This window comes from Paramisgurnus dabryanus, chromosome 15 (assembly GCF_030506205.2).
Source record: "Paramisgurnus dabryanus chromosome 15, PD_genome_1.1, whole genome shotgun sequence".
NCBI classification, from domain to species: domain Eukaryota; kingdom Metazoa; phylum Chordata; class Actinopteri; order Cypriniformes; family Cobitidae; genus Paramisgurnus; species Paramisgurnus dabryanus.
Window position 1 is genome coordinate 9,060,419 of NC_133351.1, and position 15,603 is coordinate 9,076,021.

Below are 15,603 nucleotides of genomic sequence, written 5' to 3' on the forward strand. Positions count from 1 at the left end.
TAAAATACAATTAAGACTGGCGGTTTAATTTAAAATCTTATCCCAGAACATGTCATCATAGCAAAACTATACCCCAAGATATCATTTTATACCCTAATATATTAAGTTTCACCTGCTAGAGCTGACTAATTTAGTAAATGCATCTATTGGTTGTATTTGGTGAAATGGACAAATGACCAAAGCAACTGTATAGGTTGGAGAATAGGTTGCTATATTATTATCATTTCTGCAATTCTAATTTGTGAGACCACTGGCACATAAACACCTTTACATAATATTCCCTTTATATAATTAAAATTAGCTTGATGCTCATGAGGATAATACTAACTTCCCTGTTTAAATAAACCATCAAAAACATTATTTTGCACTTGTAAGACTTTATCCCAGCTCTCATCTATGTCAACAGGTTTGTTTATATTCAGTTCCTTTTGAACAAAGCCCCCCCCCCCCCAATATACAAACAACATCCTGCTGATGAATCCCAAAGCATTTGGTTGGATTGCAGCAACTATATTTCCATATTTACCCATGTAAATGATCTGTGATCTTTACAAAATCAAACCAAAGGTTGAAGGGTTAATGTATAGGACGGTCCAGTGTTACAATAACATCCCTGGGTTGACTTTATGGGACTGTAATGCCTTTTCAACCATAAAATGAAAAGCTGAGGGCAGGCACATTTGTCTGAACGATTCTGCTGTGCCTTGCAAGCAACTGACATAAACACATCGCCATGGGATTTCTGACAACACTCATTAGCATTTTAAACAGATTATCATTAAATATGTGTAGAACGACATTTTTATAGTGTTAACCCAAACTATATCTTATGGTGAGAGACTTAGGGGTAAGTATAGACTAACATCAGGATATGCTGGCTACACTGCAAAAAAATGACTTTCTTACTTAGTATTTTTGTCTTGTTTTCAGTAGAAATATCTAAAAATTCTTAAATCAAGATGTATTTTCTTGATGAGCAAAATGACCAAAAAAATAATACTAGTTTTTAGACAAAAAATATACAATTTAAGTCAATTTATGCTTAAAACAAGCAAAAATATCTGCTAATGGGGTGAGAAAATTTTACTTGAATTAAGTGTTTAAGAAAAAAGAAATCTCATTTCACTTTTTTTTTCTCACCCCATTGGCAGATAATTTTGCTTGTTTTAAGGACAATTTCACTAAAATTTTATATTATTTGTCTTAAAACTAGACTATATTATTATACAGTCGTTTTGCTCATCAAGAAAAAACATCTTAAATTAAGAATTTTTAGATATTTCTATTGAAAACAAGACAAAAATACTAAGTAAGAAAGTCATTTTTTTGCAGTGTGATCTAGTTTGTATAGGTTGTCAGTTTGATTGCAGAAAAAGCACTGCAATTTTGGAGAAAGCCAATATTTCTTTAAAGTCAACAACTATTTAAACAAATGCTATTTTCAGTGGTGGACGAATTACACAAATCATGTACTTGAGTAAAAGTAAAGATACCCAGGGTAAAATATTACTCAAGTTAAAGTAGAAGTACTTGCTTAAAATTTTTACTTGAGTAAAAGTACAAAAGTATCTGCCTCAAAATGTACTTAAGTACAAAAGTACTGTGATTTATTATGTCTGTATCATATTGTCACGAAACTCAAATTATGTGAAAAAACTCTCTTGGCTCACTAATCTATTAGTAGAAGGACATTAATTATTCAGACACTGATGTCTATTAAAATGATCATAAGCCTAAAACCTTAAAGCCAAACAATTCCTTTAGCAACAAATGAAATAACAGGATTTGAGAGCAGTAAGTCTCATTTCAAGATTTATTTGTTAAATAATTTAACAGTTTAAGTGTAGTAAAAACTTGAATTAAGCACAGGTTCACAGGAGTTTTCTTTTACTATCTGGAGGTTGATGGAGCATCCTCACTTTCCAGGTTTCTTTTCCTTGATGATGTTACAGTAACATACCTTTTAATGTTGGCTACCATGCTTTCTCTGCAAAAGAAAAGATTTAGACATTAAATATCTAGAAACCAGTCTCCCTTCCTTTGGCAAATACAATAAGCCTTACAGAATATAATTTAAGAAACATTTAATGTGCTTTAGCATGTCATGTATATTGTAATACATAAATAAATCTATTAATATATATGGAATCTATTAATATTTGGAAGCAAAACTTGAAAATATTAGTTATAATATGTAGTAATCCACCTGCCTGTTTAAGCAAACTACACTGCATGGCTAGTCAAAATGTCATTTATATTTTACAACAGTGTTGATAGCGATTGATTGTCATTTCACAATAACACAGCACTGAGCTTCAAATTCAATGAATTTAAGTGAAACTGCTAACTATACGGCTAAAAATAGCTCCAGCCTGCATAGCTAACTTACTTAAAATTCATTCATGATAACATCGTATATATTTTAACTACACAATGAAACAGTTTTCTGCAAGCTACTGTTAAGATGGCTCAATTAAAAATATAACCAGAATAAAAATGCCTTACCTCTACGCGTTTCCTTAGATTTGAAGGAGTATTCTTGTAAAAAGAAAAAGCACAGTTTCGAGGCAGGCTGAGAAGACACGAAGGACTCGTTCTTCTATTCACGGACTTAAAAAACTCGCGTAAATAAGGCCATTGTTGTTGTGGCGGGTCAAGTAATTTCCTTCGTTGTTTTTAAATGCAGTTTTATTCTCCAAACGATATGCTGGCTGATGCACTCGCATAGCTTTCGTGAACCAGCACGGCAACCAAAACAAGTTCAAAACGAAGCGCATGCTGTACCCTGATTGGTGGTTTGACGAATCACGTGTGCATTTTTTTTTTTTTTTTGCAGCTTTATTGTATCCAGTTACGTTTTTTTATCCACTGATAAATAAAAAGGAACGACCGAACTTTCAAAATGTAGTGGAGTAAAAAGTAAGATATTTGACTTTAAAATGTAGTGAAGTAAAAGTAAAAGTCTCCCAAAATAAAAGTACTTGAGTAAAGTACAGATACGCGAAAAAACTACTTAAGTACAGTAACGAATTACATTTACTTCGTTACTGTCCACCACTGGCTATTTTTTAATGCACATTACAGTTTTATTTATACATTATTTATTTTGTAATTATGTATGATTTTATCTCTTATATAAAACTTATGTTTCTTTTCAGCTGGCATTATACCTACCTCCATCTGGAAAGGTAATGGCCACCTTTACATTTTTACAGTTACTGGGTGATAAACACGTAGTTCTCGTTTAAATTTTTGCAATACATGAAATTACAAAGTCAATGTGTGTCAAAAATCACTTGGAGTAGACCTTAAGTCCACTAATTTGCCATGTTGTAACAACCCCATGCTGCTATTTTTTTTAAAGGCTAGGTTGTTTCAATCCATAGTTGGGTCAAATTTGTAAACACCCAACCCAACTGTTGGGTTAAAGTAACCTAGAAAATTCTATTTTAATTCAACCCAGAGGTTAGGTTTGTCCCTATTTGACCCAACCATGCAAGCAGCATTTTAAAGAGTGTATCTAGGCAACAGATATGTATGAACAAAAAAAACGGTTTGTTCACATTATGTTAGGTTAGCAATTAAATAAGCCAATGATAGTATCATACATCTTGCTTTTTTGGTTCGAACATCAATAAAAAATGCAACATCCAGCTCAGTCCCTCTATAAAGGCAATTGGCAGTTTTCTTTAGCCACTATACTAAATGCCATGATTTCTCCTTTTCAGTTTTCTATGAGTGGTCCATCTCCTCATGTCTTTGGTAAAGCACTTGACCTCAGATGACACAAGAGATGACCAGAGATTATGTGGATAAAATCTTAAACAAAAATCCACAATGATGAGCAAGGTCATGTAGCATTTACTGTTTCAATCAACATAATTTTGTATTAACACTTATGCCAGAGGTTTTATCGTTGTTATCAGATACTTGTTTTTGCCTAGGAAAAGATTGCAGCGATTAGCATCTAGCAACATGGCCCAACTTCCAACGATCCAATCAGTTCTTGATGGACTAAATCAAGTCCAGACCTACATTGTTTTTCATTTCATAAGCTGTTTACTCGGAAATACAAACTGTCAGAAAAAAGGTACAAAACTGTACCTTTTCTGTCGCTGGGGTGGTACCCTCAAAGGTTAATTTTTGTACCTTTATGGGTATACAACCCATTGAAATGTTGTATCTTTCGGGGCACAATATTATACCCTAAGGACCTATTAAGGAACAATTTTTTAACGGTTAAATTTTAGGGGTACAAAATGGGTAACTGTACCTTTAAAGGTACACAATAAATCCTTAAGGTACAGTAATGTACCCCAAAATGTACAACCTGGCTTTATGTTTAGTATTCCAGTAAAGGTACCAAACGGAACCTTAGGGTACCACCATAAACTGTAAAAAAAGATGGACGAAGCAACGTAGCCTCCCTCCATTGTAATGAATTGAAACTAAAAATGTCCGACCATGGTTGCCGCCATGTTACGTAACAACGTCAGTTTGGAGCCAAGTCATGCACAGAAGGAATCGTCCGTGGAGCCAGAGGCGGAGGCGTTATCAAACTTCCGCCCAAAGGCTCGTGCGCCCAATTCAAGCATGCCAATCATAACGACACGCCTCGTTTATATAGCATCAAATTACTAGCTAAAATTAAACTTATCACAAAAATGAACACTTGAACATATTTCAGAGTGAAATCAACTACCTGAAAGGACAAAAAAAAAAGGGATGCACCGATAGGATTTTTTTGGGCCGATACCAATACCGATTTAAACAGACAACTTCTGGCCAATACCAATGCGGATACCGATATTAAACACTTGTATACAATACTACCTCCTCTTGATATTTCTGCAGAACACTCGTTGCAAATGGTGATTTTTTTTGGTCTTTATCCAAGATTTTGAAGAAAGCCCAAACCGCAGACATTTTCCCGAAATACTATAGACCGCATGGATCACGTGAATGAGTAATCTCGCATGATTAACTATGTGATTTATTTATTTTTTCCTCATCGCACGTCTGACAAACTATAATTTATACAACTTATTTTGATATTTGTTAAAAATGCTGGATTATGCAACAGACATGCAACTCATTGCCTTTATGCGGTTAATTAATAAACAATCAGTATCGGCCTTTCTCATGCTGTTGCCGATATGGCTATGGTTTCAAATTCATCAAAAATCGGCCGATAAATATCGGCGGCCGATACATCACTACAAAAACATTTTCGGAAACTTTTATTGGAAGTGTAATTTTTTTTTTATTTAGAGCAGAGTCCCATTCGTTTGAATGGAGAGGGCGGGGTTTATGACTTGTACTGCAGCCAGCCACCAGGGGGCGATCAAAGAGCCAGAGGCTTCACTCTTCAAGACTTATGAGGCACACCCGGGTCCCACTTAGGGTACAGCTTTAAACCTTTTTTTCTGAAAGAGTGCATAACGACAGTGAAAAGAAAACAATTGCTACTTCCGTTACATGGTGACTTTAAAATACTTATCCAAGCCAAATATCAAACAACAACTACAAATAATTTGTATGTCGATTTTCCTGAAACGGCTTAAGTAGTGGAAGATGTTGGAAGTGAATATAACATTTTCATTACATATTTAAGAGTTCAGTGCTGCTGAAAAAAAACTTGCACTTAAATTACAGGCTCATTTAATATGCACTCTTAAAATATGGTTCTTAAAGGGTTCTTGGTAGCGATGCCTTAAAGAAAATCTTTAGTTTTCTCACAAACCTTTTGAGTCAAAGGTCCTACACATAACCTTTTCTTTTTTTTACACTGTACCGTTTTATAGCCTGAAAAGCAACAGAAAGGTTATATGAATTTTAAAGGTCCTTTATGGATCCATACACTTTAAAAATGCCTAGTGTTGGGTCAAAAAGGAACAAGCCCAGCCCCCTGGGTTGTAATTTAACCTATGCTAGGCTGTTTCAACTTAATGACCCAATGCTGGGTTGAAAGTAACCCAGCATTTTTAGAGTGTACAAAGCAACAAAGACGTATGTTACGAAACTTTATTTTTAAGATGCTGTTTGTGATTTATTTGATTTGTGGTAGAACATCAGCTGCAGAAGTGTGTTTTCAACTTTGAACCCTATAAAAATGTAGCATTTACAGAATTAATATTTCATCACATACGTAGGACTGTTCTCAAAGACAAACTCCTTGAAGAGGACTGTGGCAGTATTTCTTGAAATATGATTCTTAATCAATGTCACTAAAAGTCAGTGGGGCTGCACATTGAGAGAGTTCAAGCATCGTGCCCTCTCACTACTGTTGAAAACAACTAGATTGGCATTTAAACACATCGTGGACATGCTAATAGACTTGAACAGGGCGGCTGGGTTAGCAGTGCACAAATTGCTTCACCGTCAAGAATATTTTGCACGCTCCCAAGAGACCTCAAGGAGTCTTACATGCTCCGGAATATTTGATTTCCATCAGTAAAAATTATAAGCACTTGGCAAAAGCTAGAAAGTCAGAGGAGGGAGGAGATTACAATAGATGTCTGACTACTAGCCAAAAACTGTAGTTCATCATCCAGTTGAATGTACTGTTGCATTAATAGCTCAAGGACACCCTGGCCAAGTGTACACGTTTAGTCTATTATCCGGGCCCAAGTTTAGATAAATCCAGGACTAGGCTCATAAGTCCATCTCTAACATTGTTCAGAATATTGAAAATGTTCATATTTGACCCAACAATCAGTTATAACAACCCAGCATTTTGGGTTATAACCACATTAGGTTAAATTACAAAACAACAGGTTGGGTTCATCCATTTTTGACCCAGTCCTGGGTTGAAAATAACCCAGTATTTTTTTAAGTATATTACAGAACTACATTATGACTAAGAAAAAATATTTAAATGCTGCATTGGTTGGGTTAAAAATGGACAAACCCAACTGTTGGTTCTATTTTTAACCCATGTTTGGGTCAAATATGGACATTATATGTTAAATTATCTTTGTCCTTTTCTGACCCCACCATAAAATAACCCAGCAGGCTTTATGCGACTAGACTTGTGAAGTGTGCTGTGAATACATCCTACATATTTATTGAATCAAATCACATTTGTAGCTTTATTATCGCATTAGGCCATACTGCACGTTTTTATTAAAAATAACCGTGCCCTAAAGTCAACCGTTCGCTTCTCACTAGTTGCAAATCATAGGCGTCAACATGAAAAAAATCTGTTGCAGTGAAGGCCCACATCATTGCCCTCATAGTAGCCGGCAACCCACAAGCATCCAATTACTATGGTAACCACTAAAGCCACTGAGAGATGATTGCCCACGATTGGCTCACCCACATAGAAACACGGCCAATTGTCTTTCCAACGATGCTTAAACTGAGATTAGTATTGCTGTATTAGTCCACATTAACATGGTTTTAAAAGTCTGTCTCAAGTGCCATACTGTAGTTTTAAGAGATAATTTGGTAATTAGCAGTCAGTAGCTGTTAGCTTGTAAGCCTGGACATCACTTTCTTTATAATGTTGGGGTTTTTGTGGCAAGGTTCATTAAGGTGACGGTTCACCCAAAACATTCTGGACTTTATTTCCTCATGTTGTTGTAAACCCCTTTTTTCTCCTATGAAACATAAAAGTACATTATAAGAAAAGAAAATTCTGTCATCATTTATCCACTCTCATTTTGTTCTAAACCTGAATGAGTTTATTTTGATAAATGACAGTAAACACACACCCAAATTTTTTTTTTTTTTTTGGTTATTTTCAACCCTGAGTTGGGTCAAAAAGGGATTTGGGTTGGGTTAAGTTAACCCAGAAAATGTTTACATTTGAGCCGATAATGGGTTAAAACCAACGCTATCTCATGAGAATTCGTACATATTTTACGAGGTTTGCTAATTCGTATTAATTCATAAGACCACATTCGTAAGGTTTGGTACAATTTGCTTTGACCCCTGTGATGTTGGGGTGTGGGGTTAGGGGTTCAGTTTTGTTATTGTTTTATTCATGACAATCTTACGTTTCGTACATTTTTGCATGATTGCCTTCGTATGAATTAGCCAACTCATAAAATATGTACGAATTCTCGTGAGATAAAGCAAAATTTTTAGGGTGTATTTTTTAGTGGTACCCACTGGCTTCCATAGTAGTTGTTATGTCCAGTGGCGGCTCGTGACTGCTCTTCCGAGGGGCGCCAATTCAAAATATGTGTAACTTCTGTTGCTCGTGTTTTCAAATTTTGTGTTTGTTGCGTCATGTGAACCATGTGCATCACGTGTTTTGTCAAAATAAGTGCCTGCTGCACATGCATCAAAATCGTTTATGATAAAAGAGACGCTCACGTTCACAAAATACACGCAAGACACTCCCTTAGTAAACTCCCAACAGTAAACTCTGTACGCATGAGATTATGTGAGTATCTGGCAAATGCGAGCATCTCTTTTATCATAAACCCTTTAGACGCGTCTGCAGCAGGCACTTATTTTGAGAATAAGTAATGCAGACAGGATCTCTCGACGCGCCGAACACATAATTTGAAATTACGAACCATACACGACGGGCTACATACATGTCACCAGCCGCCACTGGTAATGTCTACTATGGAAGTAATTTGGTACCATCCTCTGCGTGATTACCATCGTACAGTAGTATAACCCTGCAAATTTATCTCGGTAACACTTTACAATAACTTTGTATTTGTTAACATAACATTAATTCACGTATTAAATAAACTAACAATTAACAATATTTAAAAATATTTAATATTTAATCTTTTTTATATTTTACAAATGTTAACAAATATAACCTTATTGTAAAGTGGATTTGTATTTCTTCTTAACATTATAGAATGTTATAGAATTAAAAATCTTTTTTGATCATTTTAATATACTCATAATCATTTATGGATTATGGTATCTGCTTTTATTGTTACAGTACTTTACAGGCAAACTTTCTGGACACACAATAGTCAAATGAAGCTAGACGTGTTATTGCATTCAGCTTTTCAATTTCAGAAAGTTCACTGTCACATTTTTGCTTTGGTTTCAGGGATATCGGCAGGATTTCATCTTGTGGGCAAGTACAGGAACACAACAGCTTTTCGATTAATTGCTCTGTTTTGACTAGGGAGGATGTTTTGAGTTCTGAAAGTTACAGTATGTTTTTAAAGTAAATTGAACTTTTCAATATAAAAAGATCAAGGGAAATTTGATTTTTCTGGATATGACCCCTTTACTGATGTATAAGCAGACTCGGCTATATCCTTCAGGGGGTGGACTCTTGCGCATCCTCCCTGAAATGCCACCACCACAAGCTCATCCTGACACCCTGTCTGTCTGGATTAGTTCTCTTTTAGCCTGTAGGGCAGGTTTGTGTATCTGCGTGTATAAGAGGATAAAGGCACAACGAGTCTCTGTTTAGCATCTATACCTTACACCACCGTTCTGATTGTAATGTGGATCCTGAAGAATGTAGGTCAATATGAGCCAAAAGGGAACCAGAAGGGATTTAATAGGTTTCAAAGTTGCAGTTAGAAAGATAAGATGTGATTTTTCTTTACTTTAAAGCATGTCTTTGGAGGCTGGCTGAAGACTAGCAGGATTTCTGTTACTTTTCTGTTACTTACTTAAGACTGAAACTTTGGTGCAGTCTGTAGTAGTTTCATTTTGATCGAATCCATCACGCCAACGATAAGGTTGTTTATCGGTCACGGTCATTCATTTGCTTTTCTTGTGCAAGAATGGGTTTCTAAATCAACTCTTCATCAAATGACCCAGTCTGTGAAACCCTAAATAAAGTCATTTTTTCAGATTTACTGTTTTCTATAAAATCATCCTACATAATGTAAAGAACATTCTGTGAAAATAAAACCTTCACATCTTTAATGTCTTTAATAAATCAGTGATTGAAATCAAACTTTTATAAAAATTACAAATTCATATAAAATCACAACAATGTGACATGGGTATTTCCTGTGAGATCAGGTTGAATATTTAATTGTAGGAAAAGGATGTTATCAAAATGAAAAAGTTAAAAACATCAACATTTCTAGTATTGTACCTGCCAGGTACAAGATTAACATAAAAATTAGGGCTCTTACTTTGAGCGTGAAATGTAATTTAATACATTTGCAATGACTTATTTGCAATTCATCTGAATTATTATTTAAAAATTATTAAAAAGCATAAATATATTATTCATATTTATTAATTGATCTGTAATATTCATTTGTGGTTTAAAGAACAACTGTTAAACACTTCCACTACAAATATAATTTTTTGAAACAGAAAACTTGGATGTAAAAGGTTTTTTAAGAAACCATACAGGCAAAAATGGTTCTTCTACATGTAGCCGAATATATTTTACCCAATATGCCATCCGCTTAAGTCAAGTCTGACATCACACGCCACAACTTCCGGGTCCGAACCATAGATTGTAAAAAAAGATGGAGGTAGCCTGTGATGTCACCCATAGGTTTATGAAAATCGTTTTTGAAGCTTAAAGTAGGCGGTGCATGCCGTCGCCATCTTGGCCGTGGTCAGCGCACATCACTCAGGAATATCCGAAAATGGGTAAAGAGGTGGGACTTGGGTGAAGCTGAGGTGACTGGTTGCTGAAACCACGCCCACCTAGCTCGACTCTAGTGACAGCAGTGGCTGTTCAACCGTCACTCAAGTGGCCACGCCCGTAATTATGCAGAACTTTAAGGCTTAATATCATTTAATCGGATGAGTTACAAAAAAATTCACCCCACTCACAGTTGTCACGAAGGGCAAAATTAGCTATATAGACCAAAAACACTTTTTGTACCAGGCTGTAAACATATTATTTTCTACTGTAAAGTTGGGCATTTTAACATGGAGGTCTATGGGAATTGACTCCCTTTTGGAGCCAGCCTCAAGTGGCCAGTCAATGAATTGCAGTTTAAATGACTTCCATATTGACTTCATCAGAGAGATCGGAAGGTTGCCCCACGATCCAAATGCTCCATCAGATGCCTTAAGCAAACAACAAATATTACAGTACTAACATACACTCATGATGCAGTGTAAAACTACAGAAAAATAGCGATCCTAACCTTTATCTCCATACTGAAATCCCTGATAGCCAGAAAGTAATAAATCTTTTATGAATTGTTAAAGTTTTGTTTACTGGGATGTTGTGAGCTTGGAAAATTTGTGATAAATAGAGCTTGTTACTTTCATATGAAGCAGGTGGAGGTTTGGACCCGAAATCCTTACATCAAGACTTAACAAGCGGATTGCTAAGAATGGGGGAGATCGCAGCAGTCAATATGGAACATTGTAAGTCCCGCCTTCCAGTAAAAAGAGACAATCATCAACCGTTAAAGAATAAAATCCTCTGGGGAAGGGGCTCTGTACATAGGGTGGCCATTCGTGTCAGTTCCGCCGGACACGTCCCGAACATGTTTTCGGGTGCGTTCTCCGGAAGTCGTGTTGGTCGACCGCATACGTCATCAAGGTTTAATATTTTGGGTTTAATTTCAGAAAAGCAACCATTACATTTCAAGGTAAAAATTAAACTACAATGAGTATGTCTTAAAAGAAATTTAATGAATTTAACTGAAATGTGAGAACCTCGATGACGTATGTGGTCGAGCAACGCGACTTCCGGAGAACATGTTCGGGAAGTGTCCGGCAGAACTGGCACGAATGGCCACCCTATCTGTACAGCCTCGCCTGTTCTTTACGAAAGTCTCTGCCAATTAATTGTGCATGCGCAGTATCTGACAGGCCTTGCAAACATGGTGGTGCATGGACGCCACTTCCTTAAAAAGACTTTGATGTAGCACCTTTATTTTTTAGAGTATATAACCAAAATGCCGATCAGCATTCTCTTCGATTGACTGGTTCCCTGAGCTTGTGTTTGTGAGAGGGAAACATGCCTCCGTGTTAGGCTGACTCAGGGACATCTTCCGCCCTTGGCCATCCAATGAGCCATCGGAATCCAATAATTGTAATTTTGGGATCGGGCCTTGCTGACTACTGCATGAAGAGAGAGAGAGAGGTGTCCCCACTGGCCAATTAATCCATCTTAGCGTGGTCTTAATCAAGGGGACGCTGTTTATTTGAACCAAATTTCCCTTGTAATTGAGCGGAGAATTAGTAACCAGAGCTTGTTAGCAAGAGATTCTTGCATTTAATGGAAAGGTTTAGTGGATTTAAAATAGCCTGTTTGTCAAAGTCTCGCATTATTGTTATTTTAAACATACAGTGCATGCATTTTTTTGCTAAAATTTTATCTTTTCTATAATAAATTTGTCTTTTAATTAAATTAAATTTTATCATTTTTGCATGGCTTAAAGTGCAAATGCCAGTGTGATGATGTTTTTTTAAAGGTATAAAAAGCAAGTTGAAGGAAATGTGTGCATGTGAGTTTGGCATAATCTCTTATTAGTACTTCTTAAGCAGAGAAGCAATTAAAAAAGTAAAACCTCATTGATTTAAGTAATGATTTGTTCAAGTCAAATGAAATAACCCTAAGAAAACTTCATGATGTTCATGACTCAAAGATTTATGATATTTATGAATAGCATTTTTACCTTGAAAAAAATAATAATATGCAGTCAAGTACACTTTGCTTAAGTGTTTTACTTCCTTTAACTTGATGATTGCAGCACTTATACATTTACATTAATGCATTTGGCAGACGCTTTTATTCAAAGCGACTTCAAGCTATAGATTTTTATGTTTGTACCTTGGGCATCAAACCCATGGCTTTTTGATGCAATGAACCCTTATTATGTTGGACATCCATAAATGTCATTGACCCTTGTGTCAAAACTATTACACCCATCTCACTGCTATGCCATGAACACTGATGTGTGCCAGGCAGCCGAACAACAGGCTTTCTTTTGGGAATATGAGGCAAGTACTTTAAAAGTACACCTGCAGCTATTTTTGTCTTCTCTATAAACCTATAAAAAGATAAAGGTCGATCTTACCGTTTTTACAGATGGGGCAGCATTGCTCTGGCTCGTACACCGGGTTGACACACTCCGGTACTGCACAGTCAGCAACCACGCAGTGTACTTCGTTATTTGGCTCGCAGCGACACCATTCACAGGGCGAGGGCTGGAAAGACAAAAATACAGTGAGATAAATCAAAATACACACTGTTTACTTCTATAATGCACATTTGCATGTTTTCAAATGGATTTTTGTTCTTTAAATATTTGTAATCTACAATATTTAAAGCTTGCTCTTAAGCTGCTTTCGTTTTAGGCCAATGTCATGAATTTCTTTTATAACCACACCCTTCATCTCCTTCATCCTTTTTTGTATCACTTACTTTTACTGCAATGTCATAGAGAATGGTTAAAATATGTACTGTACCCCAGCTGTCCTTGGGGTGGTACCCTTTTAAAAAGTACAGCTTTGCACCTAAAGAGTTTATAATAGTACCCAATTGGCACCCAAGGTATACATATCTGTATGGTCAGGGTGCGATTTGTGAATAAATCAGAGGGGGGTGTTTTTTAAATATTTTTATTAATGAAAATAAATATATTATTATATTTATTATTAAGGGTATTAAAGGGGACATTTCACAAGGGCCTTTTTTAAGATGTGAAATAAATCTTTGGTGTCCCCAGAGTACATATGTGAACTTCCAGCTCAAAATATTCTATAGATAATTTATTATAACATGTTAAAATTACAACTTTGTAGGTTCGAGCAAAAATTTGCCATTTTGGGTGTGTCCCTTTAAATGCAAATGAGTTGATCTCTGCTCTAATTGGCAGTGCCATGGTTGGATAATGCAGATTAAGCGGTGGTATTATCCCCATTTCAGTGACCTATTTTTTCACATGGTTTACTAACTAAGTTACTGGGTTCATCCTTTTCACATTTTTTAGGTTGATAGAAGCACTGGGACCCAATTATAGCACTTAAACATGAAAAAAGCTATTTCTTGTAACTGTTGAAACATTTCTTTAACCCTAGTTAGTTTGTAATGTTGCTATAGTAGCTTAAGTAATAACTGTAAAATGATCAAGCTCAAAGTTCACAGAAGTCCCCTTTTAAAGCCTATGAATGGCCGATTTGGACTACAGCCCTCTACTTCCTGCTTTAAAGACGTCAGTTTTTTAACTAAACTCCGCCCACAGGAACACACTAAACAAACTATACAATCAGAACTCGATACGTATTTTTGAAAGAGGGACTTCATAGGACAAGGAAGACATCAGCCCGTTTTAAGGACATTGAAAACAGCGCTATACAGATAAGTAAATTGTGTGAGAAATACCGCATTTTTTACACGTGAAACATGTTGTTATATTGCGCACTGTAAATACAATTTAAAGCTTCAAAAACACAGAAAGAATGGGACCTTTAATAAACAATTACAGAACTTGAACTGTACATGCCAGAATGCATTCCTTCTTTGTGCCAGACATGCAAAAATAATCATAATATTTCATTAAAAAATGCAAAGTACAACATACTCTTAATATAACAATAAATTGGCTATATATCTCATGATCCTGTGTTTATGTTTTGTGCACCTTGTGCTCGCCTGTCTTAAGTCTTGACCCCACCCCCTCGTTTCCTTGTTAATTATTCATTATTAGTTTACGCCCTTCACCTGTGTGTACTCATTCACTAGTTTAGTTCTTCCCTATTTAATGCCATTGTGCTGGATCATTGTGTGTCACCGTTAGGAGTCTGCCTTCCTTGGTTTACCCTGTCTGTTATTATTTAATTATTGCCTTGTTTGCCCCCTCAAGGGAGTTTTTGTTATAGTTTATATGGCCGTTTGATGACCATTAATCATGACCAGGTAAATTTTCACCATCGGGGATAAAAATAATTAATCAGAGACAGGGATATAAAGAGCAGAGGGGGAATAATACCCCCATTCCCACCAGAAAATCGCACCCTGCTAACGGTACATATTTAAGTCTCATCTTGCATTGATTTTATTGCTGAAAATCCAGTTTTACTTTTTTTTAGGAACTTTTATTAGCTCTAACAAAGCTTTTATTAGCAATATTCAGTGGAATTTTAGCAAAATTAACATAGCAAACATGTGTTACTTGGGTGCTGTGTGACTTCACACTTGAGAGTTTAAATAATGATAATGAGCATTCATAAAGGATTAAATCACAAAGCATGCAACCAGCAAAAAACAACTAATGTAAGTTAAAATAGTCCCACAGTTTATAAAACACACCACCCCATCTACTAAATATTGCATGCACACCAAATGTCCAGATGAATATTATGTTTAAATCAATTAAAAATTATATACAACGCCTTAGCAATATTTTGACTCTTTACAATATCTTCTTTGCATAATTATAGTTTCTACAGTACAAAAGTGTTTTCTGTGGCATAAATACTCTACAAACTGTCAGAAAAAATGGTCTCAATCTTTTACTGGTGCAGTAGCCTTTAAAAAGGTCCTAACATGTACTATTTAGCTATAGATATGTACTGAATACAATTGCTATCAATATAAGTGCTCTTTAGGCGCAAACAGGGGCGCTGCTAAGGATTTTGGGCCCCATGAAAAGAATCTTGACAGGGCCCCCAACACAGCTGAGACTTTTTTCATATTAATTTACATAAAACCATGCGCTTTTATGGTATTTTGAC

General features: G+C 35.8%; 1 protein-coding gene across 2 annotated transcripts in view; it reads right to left on the bottom strand.

Moving 5' to 3' along the window:
- vwc2l (von Willebrand factor C domain containing 2 like) overlaps positions 1–15,603 on the bottom strand; it is a 54,698-nt gene that overhangs the window by 7,166 nt on the left and 31,929 nt on the right. For both annotated transcript variants that reach the window (XM_065252097.1, XM_065252098.1), the window contains one exon: positions 12,945–13,074. In XM_065252097.1, coding sequence (XP_065108169.1) covers positions 12,945–13,074 — 130 coding nt within the window. The remainder of the gene's footprint in view (positions 1–12,944; positions 13,075–15,603) is intronic.